The sequence below is a fragment of the Phoca vitulina genome, unplaced genomic scaffold (genome assembly GCF_004348235.1).
Source record: "Phoca vitulina isolate PV1807 unplaced genomic scaffold, GSC_HSeal_1.0 scaffold9, whole genome shotgun sequence".
In the NCBI taxonomy this organism is placed as follows: domain Eukaryota; kingdom Metazoa; phylum Chordata; class Mammalia; order Carnivora; family Phocidae; genus Phoca; species Phoca vitulina.
Genome location: NW_022589712.1, coordinates 1,435,048 through 1,456,315, shown reverse-complemented (window position 1 = coordinate 1,456,315; position 21,268 = coordinate 1,435,048). Strand labels below are relative to the sequence as shown.

The 21,268-nt window shown below is 46.1% G+C and overlaps 1 protein-coding gene across 3 annotated transcripts in view; it reads left to right on the top strand.

Annotated features, from left to right (window-relative positions):
• The window catches only part of SMOC2 (SPARC related modular calcium binding 2), a 154,437-nt gene that overhangs the window by 97,244 nt on the left and 35,925 nt on the right, over window positions 1-21,268 (top strand). For all 3 annotated transcript variants that reach the window (XM_032407467.1, XM_032407466.1, XM_032407464.1), the window contains exons 8-9: window positions 12,394-12,580; window positions 18,527-18,609. In XM_032407467.1, the coding sequence (XP_032263358.1) occupies window positions 12,394-12,580; window positions 18,527-18,609 (270 nt within the window). The remainder of the gene's footprint in view (window positions 1-12,393; window positions 12,581-18,526; window positions 18,610-21,268) is intronic.

Genomic DNA, 21,268 nt, shown 5'->3' with positions numbered 1-21,268 from the left:
CATCCAAATCTTTATTTTTTTGGAAACATGAGTTTGGCTGTGGGCTTCCCATATTGTCTGTTTACTGTTGGCATTTCTAGAGAGGGCAGCGAGAGGTGGGGGCACCGTGGTTGGTGTGTGGGTTTATGGGCCATAGCCTGAGTATGGATTCCCACTCAGCTTTTCCTAGCTTTGCCATCTTGAGTAAGCCATAAACCTTTTCAGAACCTCCCTTTGTTTTGTTGGTAAAATACATGATGGGAATATATATCTCTCATTCTGTTATTACTAGGATTCCAGGAGAATATGCAGAAGCTGAGTTCCACGCCTGCAATGTCTGTAAATATTAAGGCAATGATCCTGGATTAAAAGCTAATCTGAAAAACCTTCCTTTGGAATTAAATAGCATGACTGGTCACAAATACATGTTGCTCACGAGCAAAGCCTTAGCATTGTGACTCCCATTTGGTATCTTCCTGAAAGTGGACCTGTGGGTAATTATACTCCATTCGTACTGTAAGTTTCAAGGTCTCCCTTGGCCCAATCTGCCATTTCTAGAAAATCAAATTGTAAGGGTACATTTCTTTTTATTCTATTTTTTTTATTTTTTGCCTTCTTTGATCAACTGTGTTGTATAATTAAAACGAAAACCACAAAAATTCCATGACTGATGAAGACAGTATGAGTAAAGAGCAGGGATTCAATTCTAAGAAAATATGGAAACCACTCTGATGACATCTGTGACAGATGAAAATATATGCCTGTTTTAGCATTATCTGGTAACTTGTCAGAAATGCAAATCACTCAGCTCACCCCAGACCAGCACTTTGGGGTCCTGATGGCTTGGTTCCAGTCCAGTCTCAGCCACTCGTTACCTAGACTGGGAAAATGATTTATCTTCTCTGATTCAGTCACTGAATTTGTAAAATGATGACAATAATCCCGCCTCATAGAATTAACATGTAACTAAGGAAGTTAATACATGAAAAATTCGTAGTCCTACATATCCACTAAATGTTATCAACTATCAATCTCCAGTCTCTGCTCATGTGCAAAATTCACATGGTTTTTATAAGTGGGATTCTACTGAACAAACTGCTTATTATTTTATCTCTGAAATACTTGTATATGTGAAGTTCTTTTTAAACTTCAAAATACTTCACAGACCTCCCTTTATGTAGCAGTGAAACTTGCAATATCCACAAGTTAGACCATACATATTCACACAAAGCAGTGTGTATGCAGTATTATGGAGAGTACCTTACATTTTATGAGCCCCAGTGGCACTTATATACACTTTAAAACAATAGAACAGAGGTGAGAGGCTCACTGATCCAGTGTACTGACCGGATCAGTGTGTATGTACACCTGAGTGCTTCAGGAGGTAAAGTGGGGTATCCTTGGCCTTCCAAAGAACAGTGGTCTAGACACACCTTTAATTGGGCCTTAAGTCATTTACTGCATTTGTGCTAAATCATCTCTGTATTTTTATCTGGGCTTACTAATATTTGCAGGGTTTACTACTTCACCCCACATGTATCTTGTAGCCTCAGATTGGAAGGCCTCATTATCTCTTGTAGGTAAGGAAATGTAAGATAGTCTTAAGTTGGTCCTCTATCGAAGAGCTTGCCACCAGCGTTCTTAAAGCACAAATATGATCATAGCAGTCTTTAAAATTCTTATAAGGCTTTCCATGCTTGTGGAAGTCCCTCAACTTGGCTCAGGAGCCCCCCCAGGTGAGGTCTCTGCTGCCTTCCATGTCCACTTGCTGCCGTGGACCCTCCCTCTGTGGTCACGTATCGTCACGTGTAGCTCAGTGCCCCCTATACTGTGTTTGCTGAGCACAGGTCTGCTCAGTGAGCATGTCATTAACTGTGTGCACATTAAAAGCAAGGGTCATGAACTAACAAGGGAATGTGACAAAATGCTTGGAGTAAAATATTTGGTATCTTAATTAGGAATATTTTTTGAGAGAATTCTGAATATGGAGGAGATGCAAAAAAATGGGAGATACTGGTTTTGGAAGCTTACACTGGAATGACTATTGTATAGAGAGCTACTGGTTCATGACAAATAACCCCAGGATGTTTGTGGCAATCAATGATCAGTGTTTGTTTCTCATGCACCTGCTGATCTTGGCTGGGCTCTGCTCCACATGTCTCATCCTCCTTGCTTGAGTGGGAAAATGGGAATGTTCTTCTTGGAGCAAGAGCTAGGAAAGCAGGTCCAAACGCACACACCTGCCAAGCCCCAGCTTGCTTGATGCTTACGGACATCCCACAAGCCAGGTAGTTCACAGAGTAGAAGGCTCCCTGCCAGTGTGGAAAAGCTGCAGAAACTCTGCTGATAGGGAGGGAGGAAGGATGGGCCAGCAAGGCCATCTATTGATTCCTGAAGTTAGTGTGCAATTATCCTGAGTGGGAGACCCTGGAGGAGCTGAGACACCATCAGGGATGAGTGTGGGAATCGGCTGAGGAAACAATGCCTTCCCAGCCTCCCAGGCTGTGGTTGAAGTGGTAACTGGGACTTGGCAGAGCTTTCAGAGGTAAACAAGCACGTCCATGCACGTCAGAGCAGTGCTGCAGGCCTGTGAACACTTGGGAGTTGGGCCAACCAATAATAATGAGATGGCGGGCCAGCAGAGGACACTTACAGACGACACCGAGGACCATACGGGGGAAGTGAGGAGGAGGGGTCGATGCAGGGGTTGTTTATGTGACACATCGGACCAGACAGGAAAATTGCTTCTAACTGGGGGGCTCTTACAGAACAGATTCACACCAAAGTTAATCAGGGTCCTTTGGACATGAGACCCAACAGAGTTTCTGCTGGTCTTATTCATGCTTTTAATGGAAACTCTCTTTAACCAAGTAAGTCAGTACTTGGAGGCCCAAGGGTTATTATGGACAAAGTTAACACTACAGGTCTAGAGTCCCACTCAGCCTGTAGATGCTCACGTCCTGTTCTTTATGCCATATTTCATGCTAAGAGTTCTTTGTTTTGTAGCATGTATAGATAATGGGACACCAAGTCCTACTGGAAAAAGAAGGAAAAGACTAAACACTCATTAAGCACCACTTCCTGGGGACTGGCTGTGGGCTTTCACATGTATTTTCTACATCACTGATTCAAGCCATTATCCATCATAAGACAGACCAAAAAAAGGAAGAACATGCTGCCATTTAAATTGTGACCAATATTTTCTCATATCTTAGAATTCTTATTTTATTCTTATTTTAAAAACTTTTTTTTACTTAAAAACTCATTTAAGTATTGTTTTGTTTATTGAGGAAATTATATATAGTGAGATGCACAGACCAGTGAGATGTGTTCGGTGAGATGAGCTTTTACAAGTGGGAATGCCCATGTAACTCATACTCCATTAAGACCAAGATGGTCTCCATCACATGGACAAGCTCCCTCAGGCCTTTCTGGTCAGTGCCTTCTCAGAGGTAACTCCTGTTTTGAATTCCATTATTCCATTATTCTGTGTTACTTTTACCTGGGCTAGAGTTTCATATAAATAGCATAATGTACTATGTATCCCCTTGTTTCTTTTTTTTTAAATATTTTATTTATTTGTTCATGAGAAACAGAGAGGCAGAGGCAGAGGGAGAAGCAGGCTCCTTGGGACTTGATCCCAGGACCCTGGGATCATGATGTGAGCTGAAGGCAGATGCTTAACTGACTGAGCCACCCAGGGGCCCAAAGCTTCCTAGGACTTTGATAGAAATTGTGTTGAAACCACAGAGCAATTTGGGAAGAATGAACATTATAACATCACTGAGTCTTCTGACCCATGAACATGGTACATCTCTTTCCATTTGTGTTGGCTTCCTTTCATTTTCCTCATCAGCGCTTTTTCAATGTCTTGCACATCTTTTCATAAATTTATTTCATGTTTTTGATGTTATTGGAAATGCCATTTAAAAATTTTATCTTCTAGTTATTCATTGCTACTACATAGAGTTACAGGTGATTTTGTATATTGACATTATACATTGAGACTTCACTATATTCACTTATTAAATCTAGCAGTTTTTTTCTTTGTAGAGATTTTAGATCCTTCTTACATGCATAATTCTATCTCATGTGATTAAAGAAGGTTCTACATTTTTATTTCCAATCTTTCTGTGTTTCTATTTCTTACCTTTAATGCCTTGCCTAGGGTACCCAGTGTAATGATAAATAGAAGTGGTGAGACTATTTCCAATCTTAGAATGAAAACGTTCAGTCTTTTATCATTAAATCTGATGTTAGCTGTGGGTTTTTAAAATATATGCTTTTTAGCAGATAGAGAAGGTTTTCTTCTAATACCAGTTTTCTGGGAGTTTTGCCATTTAATTGACAAAGTGGTTCACCTTAATAAAAGTGAACACCTAAATTTTCTTTGCCTAATAATGGATAGTTTTACTATAACTGAAAACATTTTAATGTAGGGCATAATGTTATTAAAATATCTGAAAGTTACTGAGTATTATTTCTAGTATTTTAAATAGTCCCTTCAATTTTGCAAGACACCTTATCCTTCTTTCTAAATACACTCATATATTATTCCATTAGCTCCCCTGACCATCTTATGAGGAGTTACACTGGTATGATACCATTTGGCAAATGATTCCTGTAATTCACATGACTTCCCTAAAGCTGTAGGCCAGATCAGACTAAATGGAGTCTTGACTCTGTGTTTCTCCTTATCTTGTTTAATCTTCTCCATTTCATGTTACGCAGCCTGCCATATTTTCGGAAGGATTACCAGAGATTTAAGTAACAATGCTGACTTTGAATCTTAAATTTGCTGAATTGCCTCTTCATTTATAGAAATAAATTAGATGAGAGTAAATAGAATATAGAATCTGTCAGTATAAATTAGATATGAGTTAATGTAAATACAATGAGCAAGAACGATTAGGGTAATGGATAGGCACACTTTCAATACCTGCAAATAGCTTCTGAAGAACTCTAAGGGTACTGGTTACTATTAAATAACAATTTTATGGAATTCTTTAATAACAAGGTATATCTTAGAAAACAAAATGTTCTAAGAGCAGATTATTGTATGGATAGAGGGGCACAGCATCCCTTAACAAAAAACAACAGTACCAACCAACCAACCAGCCAACAGCTGGGCAGCACTCTCCCCAACAACGCAAACAATAGCAACTCCGTTGTGGAGGATTTGGGACCAGGAGTGGAGTCCTTGCAAAGTGTACAGATAACTAAGAATGGAACAAGGGGGAAACAGAGTCAAGAAGAAGTAACTAGAACCTCGTGATGAGCTGCGGGTGTCAGAATTCCGTGTCTATGGTGGTGGACTTGCGGACGGGCAAAGACATAGTTTCAAGTATCTTAGCTTTTTAAGGAGCTTTTCAGGATTCTGTGCCTGTTGGAAAGTGAACAATGGAACCCTAAATATTAATGTGAGGCGAAAGAACTTGACATACGCAGCCTGCGTATTCTTGAAATGTAGCCAAACCCAAAGGTCTCTTTTTTGTTTTTTGTTTGTTTGTTTGTTTTGTTTTGTTTTTAGAATGGATGTGATTTTTTAAAAATGCTTTGGGCATCATCATACTAAAATCAAGTGGTATACAGTTAGTGAGATCATCAATTAAGAGGTTTTTTCTCCCTTTAAGTTCATAAATGTCCTGGAGCTATTTGTTATAATCTCATTTGCCTTTGGTTGTCAGATTACTTGAACACACTGTCAGACACATTTTAAATCACCAAAATCTATTGCTAGTTTGGGAAATAAAATAATTTTTAAAATTAACTAATTTTTTCAATCCAACCGAATTTACAGAGGTAGTTTTCTAAAAATACAGAGTTGTTATATGATTGTAGAAATTAAAATTTGTAGAAACAAATTAGGATTGTACTCATGTTTCTAGTTTAATATTTTAATGGAAAACTATTGAGGCAGACTATCTCCAAAGTGCTAATTACCTCTCAGGAGTCTGCTCAGAACAGAGTGTGTGGCCCAGCAGGTCATGTGTCTGAGCCACACACATAGCAAGCTCGAAGAGCCAGAGAGAGCACGACTGCTCAGAACCATACGGCAGTAAGTGGGGTGAGCTAGGGAAGAAGTTCAATGCAATTATTGCAGTTGTGTTGAAGAGCTAACGCCTTCCCACACGGGCTCAAAGGATCAGCGAGGCAGCTGATGAAGTTATTGCAAGAGCAGAACCATCTAGATTGCTGAAAACCAGTGGCCTGGATGAGAACAGATCTGATAAACTGAATGGAAGGCTGCTCTTCTGTAGAGAATGTTGGGATTTCGCGGCATGATGAATTGTGCGTGTAATGTTGAGAGCTGAGGAGTTTCCTCTATGACCAGACACAGACACAGAAAGTGCAGAACATGAGCAGAAATACCTTCAGCTGTTTCAACTCCTATCAATAACTTGAGGCTTCTTTATATATCATTACTGGGTGTGCCAGGTCATTAGTAGGATAATGTCATGTGAACGTGGGCGTTGATGAATCCACCAATTATAGAAATATCTAGTATTTCACCATTCTGATGCTGGTATATGTGATTTTAAAAATATCTACATGCATGATATTGAATGCATCTAAATTTTCTTTTGGGCTATGAGTCTTGTTCTTCTTAATCTTTGTGTCTCTATGCCTTGTGGGTTATGTAAATCTTGCACTCGATATTGGTAACACTTTAAGTTCATATGGAACCTATCACTTTGTATGCATCACCACGCTCAGTCACAGTCATCCTGGGAGACAGTCAGGATGGACGTAAATGAGGACGTGGGATTCGATTTTTGCTGAAATTGGTCAGACGAGAGACTGTGGGACCCAGAAATGCTGGGAGCCTGACTCCGACTCCAAAACCTGACCTTTTCCCTGATGACACTGCAGGGCTCAGAACCGCCTTCCTGTCCTGTCCCCATCCCCCCACAGCTGCACTGGGAAGCTTCTACTCCCTTTCTAATTCTGCAGGAACAGGAACCTCACTTATCCCCAAGGCTCTTTTCCCCACCTCTTTAATTAGAAAAGTATCCATTCAACCCAATCATCAGTTCTAAATAACATCTCAACTTTTCTCCTTCCCGTGGCATATTTCCCAAATGGGGACTCTCTTTGGGCAGTTTCTCTTGGACAGATTCAGTGACTTCTGACACATCATACCTTCCTTGGCCCTTTCTATGACCTCACATTAAAATTCCTTCTATTCGTTTTTTTTTTTTTCTTTTTCAATCTGTCTTCCTTTATACATTAACTCTTCAACATTTAGTGTAAGAGAAAATTATAGCAATAAAGCCCTGCTGAATAGGAAAGAAAACTGAAATATTTGTGTCTATTGTATTAAACTGGATATTATACTTTGAATTTTGTATGCGTTAATTATTTTATTTTCTTGCTGAGTTATTTTCCAGAATCCCAAACTTTATTTTTCTCCATTGATGGACATTACTTGGAATGGATTAAGTCTAACCTCTAATACTACCATTATTTTAAAACCCCAACTTTGGCGGCCTCTGTCACCTGACGGATCCGGCCAGCTGCAGACGTTGACACCCCCATGTCATGTTTTACGGCGTTCCCCTGCTCACCACATTCCGCAGGCCAGGCTCTCCTTCTGAGTTTCCTTGTTTCCATCCTCACTGCTCTGTTCTCTCAGAAAAGGCCCCTCTTCCCTGTGTCCTTTTCTAATGCTTTGTGGGGTCTTATCGACATGTTTCTGGACCTTCCTCAAGACCTGTCTCTTTGGGTCCCTTTTGAAGCTGTTCTCCTGTGTGTCTCAGTGATTGAAAGCTTCCGGAATTGTGGTGAAATATTACTTACACTGCTTTGCTCCCCATTTACCTCCATTTGTAAGTGCTTGATGTCCCTCATGGCACAAGGGGTGATTGTGCCATCTTCTTGTGGCCCCAACGTGAGCTGGTGTAGAACCAGTGGTCAGGTTCCCTGGGGCTGGGGCCATCTTGGTGGGGAAGGCCACTGTCCAATGCAGAAATCATGCTTCTGTTTAGCCTCTGTTCCCAAGGGTCGTCAGTAGTTTGTCTAAAGAAGATCTTCTTCCTCCATTATGGCCTTCACCAACAGAAAACATAACTGCATTGCCCTAAGTTTGAATTCCCCATGTGGAACCAGATTTACCAAATAAAATGGCTTCAGTTAACGTTTCTGACCAACCAAGATGTTTATGCAAACAAGCACGAACTTCCTTCTGACTCAGCTGTACTATCTTCTATATTTTACATTCTTGGCAAATTTTAAGAGATTGTTGACTTAATCAGTCTTATTTTGCTTATATGAATCTGCAAACATGAAATGAAATACTCAAAAGGGACATTTCAAGAATTTCCCCAAACCATTTCTATAAGTACAGTATGTCCTTGGATGGAGCATGAAAAGTATTTTGTGCCCAGATAATCACACCATAAATTCTGTTCATTAATAAAATTTCCGAAAAGGAACCAAGCGCATGCTATAGTGAGTGGTGCATTTTCCCAGGGGTGCCAGCTAGAAAAGCAGTCCTCAGCACTGGCTGATTCTCCCGAGGATGTAAGTCCATCTAGTCTTGGGCTAACTACTCTGCAGGTTTCTGAAAAGCAACACCTAGTTGCCTCTGAGATGTGGCTCAACTCTGCTTTCCTTGGTGACTTCTCATGACCGATGGTGACTTACTGGACAACGCAGCAAGAAATCAAAGCACCGTCATTTTCTTCTTGACAATTTCCAAGTTGGAGTCGGATTGAAAGCTTCTTTACAATAACCATGTAATGCATGGTTGGATTTTATTTAGGTATCTACATATTTGATGAACAAAATCTAGAGTGTACAGAATAGGACAGAACTCAAAAGGAATAAATTAAAATTTTAAAAGAATCAGGTGATGGTGTCATAAGACATGGAGTGGCCACGAATTGTTTTTGTGTATTTAGAGGTCGCCTGCATGGGCTGTCTCGCCAGCACCTGGAACAGTGCCTGGCACAGAGAGGGTCTTCCAGCGTGTGTCGGACACACTGATCATTAGTGTTACTTCAGAAATCGAAACCAAATGCCAGCCCTAAGGTCGGTCTGTTCAAGGATCAAAACTTTGTTGTTTAAGTTCTTAACTTACAGGTAAAAGAATCTGATTCTGGCTAACTAAAGCTACAGGGAATTTATTGGAAATACTTGGAGGCCTCGCAGAGTGCAGGGCAGCTCAGACAGCTGCTCCCCGGGGTTCCGGAGTGGGTTCCGTGGTCTGGACTGCCCCAGAGACCATACAGCAGCCTCCTCGATACTCACATGTCAGGCAGACAGCGCCCGAGTGGGCACGGCTGGACCCAGCGCAGGACCCTGCAGACCAGCCTCAGGGCGCACCGGCTGCCTGGTACCAGGCTGGAGCCCTGGCCGCGGGGACGGCTCTCCATACCAGGCTTTCTGTACCGCGACCAGAGCATGCACCGCTAGGAATGCGAGCTGGGCTGAGCGCCCAAGGGCCAATTTCTTCCTTCTCTCTCTTATCCATGAAAATGATTTTGGCACCTACTGTGACATTTGGATGATTCATGGGTTCTGTGATTATCCTACAAAATGTGGATCTGGACAGGTATGGTGATTAATTAAGCTTCAGTCTCACTCATCCGCATTTTCAGGAGGCTGTGTTCAGTCTAGGAGGCCATGGGAGGGAACACACTTTTCGAGGAACATGGAGGAGGATCTAAGAGGCAACATTTCTGTGTTTTTCTAGTACATATACAGAAATATATATGGTTTAAAAAAATCTAATAGCATTCGTAATGTCAGTAAGGGACTAATCACAAAATTCCATGTACGATTACCCACATATAGTACATGGAGCTGCTAGAGAAGCTAAAATCTGGATAGTTTTCCAACTATTAAAATCATAACCAGGTTTATTATCTAAAAAGAAATTTACTGAGTGCCTGTTCTAGGTCAGACACTCTTTTAGTATTGGGGGAGTAGTGGAAATATTAGCTAACGCTTCTGAAACACGGTCTGTGGTCACGCTGTGCACGTCTCACTCTCGACCTTGTGGCGGGGCTGGAAGCAGGTGCTCGTCCTCCGCCGGAGTGCAGCCCTGCTTCCAGGCTCCAGCCTCCTGGCATAGGAACACACTCTTTCCCAGCCTCGCAGTGGTTTCCACCTGACTGATGTCACATTTACAGTCATAAAATCCCTGTAAATTGTAGCTAGCTGGTTCCTAAGCAGACTAAAGCATAATTTATGGAAAATCACTTCATAAGCAGAAAAGTGCTATAGAGATTTTTATATCAAATATATTCACTCAGTGCCTCATTCTATTTTATTTGCCTTTGTAAGGAGAAACGTCAAAGCAAAAGAATGTCGTTTCTAGACGCCACAGGACAGCTCCGGGTGAGGGGGGTGCGCTCTTGGGTGTGCGGGCCCTGGGGTGGAGAGCCGCTCTGTGGTTAGCCGTGTGCGTGACCGTGGACTCAGGGCTCGGTTCTCGGCAGCTCCTCTGTGACTGGGAGGCCCGACCAGTCCCGCCTCCGAGACATGGCGGCTCTGTGACTAGCTTTGACCTCAAGCCCCCTGGGGTCAGAGGGCAAGTGGCCGTGCCTCCGGATGCTCGTTCGACCCGCTTCCTGCTCAGTGGTCCAGAGGCCACACCTGGAGAAACCCCACTCCAAAGACAAACCTGACACACATGCCCACATTTTCTTTAAAATGTATGAGAAGGGTGATTTAATTTGCCAGTGTTAATGTTTATTGTCATGTATTTAGGCTGGAAGGATCCAGAAGAGGAACATTTGGAATATGTGGATTATTTCTAAATTATATTTTAAACCACATGTGACTTTATAGTGAAGGATAAAGTATTCTCCATGTTTTGCTTTGTTTGACTCAAACTCATTACCATCGGAGGAATACTGAGTAGATAGGACTCACTTTGTTGTGATGCTAGAGTGTGAATACCCCATGAGATACACTCACTTTTAGAACTTTCTTTTTTTTCTCTAAATTTTAACTTAAATTCCAGTTAGTTAACATACAGTGTTACATTAGTTTCAGGTGTACAATATAGGGATTCATCACTTCCATACGTCACCTGGTGCTCACCACGACAAGTGCCCTCCTTCATCCCATCACTTATTTCCCCCAATGCCCCACCCACCTCCCCTGTGGTGACCATCGGTGTGTTCTCTATAGTTAAGAGTCTGCTTCTCGGTTTTTCTCTCTCTCTTTCCCCCCCATGTTCATTTGTTTTGTTTCTTAAATTCAACATGTGAGTGAGATCATAAGGTATTTGTCTTTCTCTGACTGACTTCTTTCATTTAGCATCATACTCTCTAGCCCCATCCCCATCATTGCAAATGCAGCAAAAAGATTTCATTCTTTTTTATGGCTGAATAATATTCCATTGTGTATATACCACGTCTTCTTTACCATTCATCAGCCAGTGGACATTGGGCTCTCCCCATAGTTTGGCTATTGTTGATAACACTGCTATAAACATCGGGGTGCAGGTGTCCTTGAATTAGTGTTTTCATATCCTTTGGGTAAACACCCGGAAGTGCAATTGCTGGGTCGGGTAGTTCTGTATTTAACTTTTTGAGGAACCTCCGTACTGTTTTGCAGATGGCTTATTTAAGTCAGTGTTACACAGACGGTGTGAGACTTCCATCTTCCCAGAGGCAGTGGGCCGCCGGCTGGCGGAGCAATCAGACCGTGTGCTTCTGAGTTCGACGGGCTGGATCTGCGTTCTGGGCCAGCCCCTCCCTAACTGCTTGGCCTTCCCCACATGACTTGTGCATTCCTCTGTTTTCTCACCTACCAAGGGGCTAAATGAGAAAACCCATGAAATGAATGAGGGCAGTTCTAGTGCATGGAAAACTCTTGCAGCTGTTTTGTTACATGAGTGTTAGATGCTGTTAGAATAACAGCAAGTGTTTCCACTGTCATTTCTAGGATTCGCTGTGCTACCTACACACTGGGGCTGTTTCCGCCACGTGTGGCCCTGGGCTCACCGTCTGTTGAGACGGGGTTCCACTGTGCTCAGAAATAAGCTGGGCGCATAGGCTTTCACTCCCTCTGCTTCAGCATCATCTTAAATAAAAGTTGGTGACAACATTGAAAGAAGTAGAAAATGATTCTAGGTCCAGCACTGATTGCAAAAGAGTGTTTGAAAATGCTTACAAATGGCCTCAGTGCTTACAACCCAGACTGAGACCCGGATGCCGGCTGATGTCGTCCTGATTTTCATGCAGTCCAGTCGTGCGTCCAGAACCTGTAACGGGAATGGCCACAGGGGCGCATGGGCCCGCCGCGCCCTGCCTGCCTCCTGAGCTGTCTGCCCCTCCGACTGGCCAGCCCCTGCCCCCGCCTTCCCGCTTCCCTGCAGCTTTCTGGTGGCACCCTCAGGGGCTCCGCGTGGGACTGCCTGTGCGCTGCGTGCTCACACCTCTGCCTGTCCTCCTGCAGCGTCCTCGTGCGACCAGGAGCAGCAGTCGGCCCTGGAAGAGGCCAGGCAGCCCAAGAACGACAATGTGGTGATCCCCGAGTGTGCCCACGGTGGCCTCTACAAGCCAGTGCAGTGTCACCCCTCCACCGGCTACTGCTGGTGCGTCCTGGTGGACACTGGACGCCCCATCCCCGGCACATCCACCAGGTAAAGCTGCACCCATGGGCCGGGGAGGGCGGAGACGGGGAAGGCAGGCCCCTGCGGGTGCCGCTGACGTGGAGGCCCGGCACCCAGACCTCGCTTGGCCGCTGGGCCGTGCTGGCCGTGTGCTCACTCCCCTGCACGGGGGGCCTGCGGGAACTAGCGGCCCTGCCCATCAGAAGCTGGGGGAGGCCGTCTCTGACGGCCGCCGGGAGCTCCTGTGTGAACGACAGCAGGGAGCCTGCAGGCTGAGGTCTTTACAGCAGGTTTGCTGCTGTCGTTATTCCTGCAGGCCGGGGTTGTGAAGGCCGCTCGGGGATCCGGCGTGGCGGGCTCTCGCACATCACCTGCAGCTTCCTGGAGCTTCTGGTTTTGGCCAAGGGAGCCAAGCACCACACAGGCTGGAATGGCTTTCGGTAGCATAAAGATAAAGACAGTGTGCTAAGGCGAGAGCAGCAGTCGCTGTCAGGGTCGGATCCAAAAATCTGTTCACTCCTATTTTGTGTGAGTTTGAGCAAACAGTTGCATGATCACACCCGAAGCACACGAACTACTCACGGATTGGTAAAAACATGGGTGAAGATGTGTTTGCAGTTCTTCGTTATATGAATTGATCTTTGAATGTTCATAGATTTATATAAAATAATTTACAAATGTACAAAAATATTATCTCTCAAAAGTTATCAAATTTAGCTACTGGTTTCATCTCCAGCACCTAGGCACGGGCATTCTGGCACTTTCTACGTTATTTTCGCCAATTTTTCAAGTGTGACCATGAGACATTTCAAGGAGGAGAGACTCCATCCATCCATCCATCCATCATTCGCCAACGCTTCCTTCCTCCTTCCTCCTCCCTTCCTTCCTCCTTCCTTCCTTCCTTCCTCCTTCCTTCCTACCTTCCTTCCTTCCTCCTTCCTTCCTTCCTCCTTCCTTCCTTCCTTCCTTCCTTCCTTCATCCTTCCTTCCTCCTTCCTTCTTCCTTCCTTCCTTCCTTCTTCCTTCCTTCCTTCCTTCCTCCTACCTTCCTTCCTTCCTTCTTCCTTCCTTCCTTCCTTCCTTCCTTCCTCCTCCCTTCCTTCTTCCTTCCTTCCTTCCTTCCTCCTTCCTTCCTTCCTTCTTTCCTTCTTCCTTCCTTCCTTCCTCCTTCCTTCCTTCCTTCTTCCTTCCTTCCTTCCTTCCTTCTTCCTTCCTTCCTTCCTTCCTTCCTTCCTTCCTTCCTTCCTTCCTTCCATCCCGAATGCTGATGGTCAGCAATAGCCCATAACTATTCCAGGGACTGAGGAAAGAGCACTGGCCAACAGAGCAGGTCTCCTCTCTCAGGGACGTTCTCTCCCCTCAAGTCTTAACAACTCACACACCTCAAAGGTGAAGGGAAGTTCGGACTATCTCAGCAGCTCAAGGGTATCCTTCAGTAAGCCATTTTTTATTCTCCCTGCTCTGCCATCTTTGACTTACTGGCTTGCTTTGTGGCTTATCCCTGACAGGGTTTCTAGAAGCATCATCCAACGTAGTTGGTGCTTCTTTCTGACAGCGAGGACAGCCCTCCCCACAGACCCTCAGGGGGCCTCCCCCCACTTGAATTGGTCAGACTATCACCCCCAGACCAGGCCTACTGCTGATGGAGGAAGGGCCATTGAGGCCATCATTTGGCACCAGGCCTGGGACAGGGCCACCAGCCCAGTGCCCTCACTGTTGTGCACACTGTTCTGGGGGTGGGGGATGTACAGGAAACAAAATGGACAAAAATCCATGCTTCCATAGGGCTTATGTTCCAATGGAAGGAAACAGACTGTAGGTAAAGCACATAAGTAGATGCACCAGATATAAGTAAATATGCTGGTGAATGACAAGTGTTCTGAGGAAAATAAACCAGAAATAGGAGAGGGAATGCTGGGCGGGGGGGGGGGGGGGGGGTCAACTTGAATTGAATGGCCAGGGGCACTCCCTGGAAAGCATGTTGGAGTCAAGTCCTGAAGGTGCTGGGGGCAATCTGACGATGTCTGTGGGAGCACAGTCCAGGCAGAGGGAGTGAGCACTGCCCCACACAGTGGAGGGCCCTGAGCCAGAATCCAGTTGTTTTGGCCCAAAGGTAGGGTGTATCAATTAGGAAGTTTTTCATTTGTAATAGTGGTAAATCTGACAAGGAGGCATAAACAAGGGACTCTATTACCTCAGGTAAGAATTACAGAGATGGAGAAAACTCCATTTCAGTTGACACTGTGATTTGGTGATGTCACTTGAGGACACAGTGATGTTTGCCCTTGGACAGACTCTTCTCGTGGTCACAGGATGGCTGCAGAGCTCTGGGCATCTCATCTAGACACCACAGTGCTCAGAGGATATAGCGCCCACCTCTCTCTTTCTTAGGAAGCCAAACAACCTTCCCTAAAAGCCCCCTGGCAAATTTAATGCATGGATTATTGGCCAGAATCGGATCATATGACCATGACTAAACCCATCACTGGCAAGAAAAATGGAATTAGTTTAAATTGATCTCTAGGGAGACATGGATGTTGGGAAATCAGTCAAAATTATCAACATTAAGGGCTGTCTGGTAAGCTGCTGGTCAGCTTCACCAACCCACTCCTACCGCTGGTTCTCTGCGACCGGCCAGAACAGTCGCGGGAAGTCCTCCGCACTCCTGCCTAAATACCCTCTGTTGTATTCATGCTACTTTCTTATGATTTCCTGAAATAAGCAGTTCAAGGGAGATACTTTATAGTTTTGCTTTATATTTGGGTAGACGATTCAGGTTTTCTCCCTCAATTATCCTATTTATATGTGCAAATGGGGAAGAATAATATAAAAATCCAAGACAGAAGCTATAAATATAAAATGCATTGTCATTATAAGCCAGCTCCCTTTTCCTCATGTCACCAAGCAAGATTATTTATTTATTTATTTATTTAAGATTTTAATTTATTTATTTGACAGAGAGAGACACAGCGAAAGAGGGAACACAAGCAGGGGGAGAGGGAGAGGGAGAAGCAGACTCCCCGCCGAGCAGGGAGGCTGATGTGGGGCTCGATCCTAGGACCCTGGGATCATGACCTGAGCCGAAGGCAGATGCTTAACGACCCAGGCGCCCCTACCAAGCAAGATAATTTAAATGCATGGATTTTGTTGTAGGCTGTGCTGAGGACAATAAACGTGTGCTGTTTGCCGGCCCAGGTAGACAGCAGCTTCCTTCTAACAGTCTCTAGTTGGGATAATCACCTGGGTAGAAACATGAGTTGGACCAGGGGCAGAAGTGCATCCTGGTCCTCCTGCTTTTTGGTGTCAAAATTAACATCTTGGCCGCGGTGTACAGACTGCCTGTGGGCTGGGGCCCAGGTACCTGGACGAGCCCCTGCCGTGCCTGGCACAATAGGATCTGGGAGGAGAGGGGCAGGTTCCAGCCCGGCTGCTGCTGGGTCATGGGGAGAGCTGGAATGGGCTGTCAGGCTAAGCATGGAGCAAGCTGGTTGCTAGCTACTGCATTCGCTCCCAGAACGGAGAGATTCCTCTTTCACCATCTTGATGGCCGAGGAAGGGCTCACCACCTGCTGCCGGCTTCAGGCTGTTCTTACCTCGCCTCGGGGCTGCCCCGTCCCCTGACTCCACAGACCGCCTCTCTCACTGGTCGAGTGCACATGGCCATGTGAGTGTGACGTCGCATTTCTCCCTGGCAGAAAGCCTGGCATCTGATGGGCAAGCAGATAGTCATGGGGTGTTCATTGTTTTCATACAAATAAGTTAAACACTATTGAAAAGAATGTGATGGATGTCAACACTAAATTTGGATTTCTTTTATTTGAGACTTCAAAGGCATTAGTTCTATTTCTTGAGATTGCCATTTCTGCAAGTTAAGGCATTTCCCAGTATTCTTTAAAAGAGGCAGAATACTGTCATTTAAATGTACATTTTTCATGTCAGCATAGTGCTGGGATTCTTAAGGCATCTCCAGGTTAAGTTTGGAACAGAACCAGAATGACCAGTGTGGCTAGCTTCCAGGTTGCTGCAAAGTTAAAGATTCAGAATGGGGGTTTAGGAACGATATGGCCTCTTATCACCCAGGTGAAGGATGCCGGTGCTGACTTCTAGCGTTTTGGAGGCTCCGCACAGAGTTCCTGTTACTAGTTCAGCTTCTAACCCAACAGAGTAGCCCGTGGCCGTCCCCGAGGTGCACTCTGATACTCCTGCAAACGGGACGTCCCCAAGAATGGCCGGGCGCTTGAGTTTCCACGTTATCCATCAGGAGCTGGGGCACCTGCTTGTCTTTTTACAGCTCACGTTTCGCGGGCCTTCAGCTGTGAAGATGCCAGCTAACGTAGGTGCCAGTCGGACCTGTTCCAAACCCACAGACGCTGGCCCAGAGCCTGAAACTGTGAGCGTTCTCCAGATTTAGCATGTGTCCCTGGACATGAGCGACCCTCCGTGAGCGTGCTGCTTTTGCTCATTTTCTCGTGGCGAATGCTCGGCTCTCATCGATGTCCCTGCGGGGAGAGGAGCCGCCCTGGTCAGGGAGGCGTGGGTCCCCTCACCCCTTACATTCTCATGACTGTGGTTCCCTCTGCCGTCTGTGCTGAACCCCACTGCATTTCAAAAGAATATGAGCTAATGGCTACTGGTTAAAACGTGACAGCTTAGCTATTTGCTGGAGTGTGTCAGGGACTCTTTAATTTCAAAAACAGCATTTCAAAAAGACATATTAGGTTTGCAGGAGTGGGTGTTACGTTCTCTGGCATCCAAGAGGCTATTCCGGGTTGGGGGGCCGGAGGGGCATGGGGGCCCCTGGCTCCGTTTCAGCCACAGCCGGCCAGCCCTGCCAGGACTGGCCACCAGGGCAAGGACACTCACAGTGTGTCCCTCGGGGAGACATTTCATTCTCCTTTATTTCCCGTGATGGGAAAACAAAGAGTAAGGAAAAATAAGAATCTGAAATGATTCCTATGAAGTAAATATGAGCTCCCAGCCCTTTCTTGGGGAGTGAGAAAGGAAGATGGGGCAGAGTGGGTGGGGAGGAGCCAATGAACCTTGTTCACATCCTGGAAATCAGCAGGCCTTCAGTCCAGAACATTCCACCTGCAGCCCTGCCCACTGGCTCACACTGTCCACCCGTCAGACTACATGGGGAGCTGGGGGCGGCGGGTTCTCTCTGTCAGTGTCCCCACTGGACGGGGGCGGTTCTCCACGTGGCCCGGGTCTCCCTGTCTGTGGTACCCAGTGCCCAGACCATGGGCGTTTCCGAAGAGCCGCCCAAGAGCACCCGCTGTTGCCCTGGGCCTGCATGGGAAGCCCGTGAGGGAGAGAGGCCCTGGGTCCCGTCCGCTCCAGAATCACCACGGAGCCGCTCTCGTGAGGGGGGCGTCCGCAGCACCCACACCTCCTGCCCCCATGTCAGGACCCACCTGTCAGGCTTTCTCTGTAGTTTCTGTTCACTGGACGTGGGGTGCCACGCAGCACTCTCTCTCGCTCTCTCCCCTCCCCTCCCCTCCCCTTCCCTTCCCCTTAATACAGGGACAACATTTTGTAGCTTCATGAATCAGTTTAAGATTTAGCTGGTCTTTCAGTAATACATAAATCTAAACTTCTGAGACTTTGCCTTCTTTCCAGGGCTGCACTCGCTGGCCTCCTCTCCCCCCGGCCCCTCCTCTCTGAACCCTGTCGGATCCTGGAACAGGTAGAGCTGCGGAGGTGGGGTGTTCGGCAGCCCCTGTGTAAGATTTGTTTCAGAAACTGGATGCAGAGGCAGAGCCCTGTGCGGTGTGCTCCTTCCTACTGACTGTGAGAAATAAGCTTATTATAGTAAATTGTCACAGAGGTCGAAAACGGTCCTCAGTCGGGGGAAGCCGACGCCACACGTGTGCATCGACCCGAGGGCGGCTGCCCTTGCTTGAGCGCCTGAGCAGCGGAGGAAAGCATCCTCTTCCAAGTGTCAAACCCGTTTTCCCTTTCTTCCCCTCCTCACAGGTACGAGCAGCCGAAATGCGATAACACAGCCAGGGCTCACCCAACCAAAACAAGGGATTTGTACAAGGGCCGCCAGCTCCAAGGTGAGTGGAGACATCTACCCCCGCTCTGAGCTTTCTTGCAGGTTTAGAACGAGAAAGAATTTCTCCAGCTCTGTTCCCGGTGGGGAGGGCGGTGGCCTCAGAGCCGTCAACCAGGGACCTCCTCCCCAGGGGCCTGCGGTCAGCAGACGTGCGAGGGCCCCGGGGAGCACGCACAGGGCATGCGCAGGTCGGCGGCACCCATGGCCAGCAACGCTCGAGTGCCAAGTCTAAGACCCAGGGAAGCAAACAATGTCCCCTGAAATCAGAACTTCTAAACCAAAGGATCCTTTAATTCTTTTCCCTAAAAGAAAGCAATAATTCAAATGTCATTTTCTGGCATTCCTTTTGAATAGAATCAACAGTTCAAGAAGCTGAAGTTTAGGTTTTAATAAAACATGAGCTCAGTCTTTGTATCAAGTGAGTTCAATTACAAAGAAGTATTTCAAATTAAACAGAGGCAGTGAGTTTAATCTTATAATTATTAAAAATACGTTCACAGAAAATGTTTTATGGATGTTATCTTTCATCAAAAAGCACAAAAGTGTTTATGATACACCAAAAATGATGATGATTTTAGTAGTTAAACCTAAAGCCTTTGTTGGACCCCAAGTCCCTCCAGGAATGTACGTGGGATTAAGAGTGGCGGCGGTGAGTGAGGTGGCCTGGCCCGCCCGGCAGGCGAGCGTCCCGCAGTTTGGCTCATCTCATGAGATCAAGGAGTTTAGAGACACAGCTCTGACATCATGGGGTGAATTTGATGGCATCTGTAAGATGCTTCAAAGCTAGTCGCTATTTTATTTCATTTTGGTTCTCTTTTTTTTTTTCTTTTAAATATCTCCAGATATTTAAAAGAAAATTGGTTCTTTTTTTTTTCTTTTAAATATCTCCAGATTGTGTGTGTTTAGCCAATGTCTCAGAGACTGTGAAAACCATTCTCTAATGTCCTTAGTTCAGAGCACATGTTTGGTCTTGGTCTTATACCAAGTCCGGATAAATTCCACTAGAAAAGTGGGTTCTTGCTTTATTTGCACTAGTATCAGTAAAGAGGGTTTTCAGTTCTGAGTAAAGATGTTTATGGACGAAGGTAGAAATGACTAGAATATCACCCAGACCTGTCCCAATCTGTTGAGCAACACTGGGAATGAAAGTAGCTAAGAGAGAGGAAGAGGAGGGGCGGGACGAAGGCTGCTTTCCTACCTGAAGACGACTCTGCCCATCGCCCTTTGCTGCTTCTGAGACGTTCCCGTGCCGGGCCGTCTCCTGGCCACGGGTCTCTCCAGTGACTTCCTTCTGATGCAGGTTCAAGGAGCCTGTGATTTTTTATTTTTCTGATTTTTGTCCCACCGTGTTTCTCTCTGTGGTCAGTGTGTGTGCGTCTCACGGATCAGGCTCCTTCCTGCATCTGGGGATGGGGAGAGAGGGAGACAGAGATCACAAAGGAGCAACTGCAAGCACCCATGCGGATTCCTAGTTAAGCACCTTTTGTATACGTGATGTCTTACCCTTGGAAGGAGCTCAGTGAACAGCTGGATTGCATGCTCCCTGATGTTCTCAGACCAGAAGGAGTTCTCCCCCTCCGTCATCTGCTGTAATCTCTTGCCTCTGAAGTCAGGCCTTATGAGTGGGTAGACGAGATTTTTCTTCACAGGAAACAATGAATCTAGCAGGCGTCTGGTGCATGGAGAGCCCTCAGTGAATGTTTGCTGGTTTTAGCTGGTCTTAATCATGTTGCACGAGTATCAGACAATCTGTTCTTTGGCTCTAAGGGTCCAAGACTCTTACCGGTTTCTTTTTGATAAAGAATCAGAAATCGAGCTGTGGGTGGTTTTTGCACATACGATATGAAACCCAGTCCATTTACGAACGTCCAGTCTAGCTTTGCTGTCTGTTAGTAAAAGGTGCTGGGACAAGAGGCAGTTCTCCTGTTCCCTCCTAGCAGTGATGTGCTCGCTAGGAAGCTCTTTTCACGGTGGACCCAGCACATTAAACACCAGACCGGGCTCTTGATTTGAGGACGGGCATGGTGGTGGCTTGTGGGAGCAGCTGCTCGTCCAACTGAGAAACGCAAGGGGCGTCTCACTGGCTGGTCTGTCAGGAGTGCAGTCCGGGTGTCCGGGAGCTCGTGGTGAGGAGGCGTCCCCAGAGCAGGAAAGCCGGCCCCTGGCCGAGTGGGAGCAGGATTATTAGGCTGTCCTGGCAGAGACGCCCCTCCTCGCCCATACCTTAAATAAAAACCAGAGTCTCCAGGCACACAAGCCGCTTTATGCAAACCGTGTAATGGTCAGCTCGGTACCGCTCATGACCACTTCATCATTTTGGAGATAATTATCCTTATTAGGGAAAAAACAAGTAGGTCTTGGAAGGACTCCAGGAGAGAGGCTGTTCTTGGTGGAGAGGAAACTGTTTCAGAAGAGCACCGTGGCAGCTCCGTGGGCACACACGTGAGCCACATTTAGGCAGATGCGTTTTCTTCTTAAAAGGTGCAGTGTTCATTTTCAGGGGCTAAGTCCCAGCCAGCGAGGGTCCTTTATTTTCCAAGCCGAGCTGATAACCTTCTCCCACGTGGCCCACTTGTTTCGAGGGTTTGTTGACTGTCAGATGCTTATTCCCGCCGTCTCTGGGGTAGTTAGGACCTTCCACAGCTCTCACCCAGGGACGG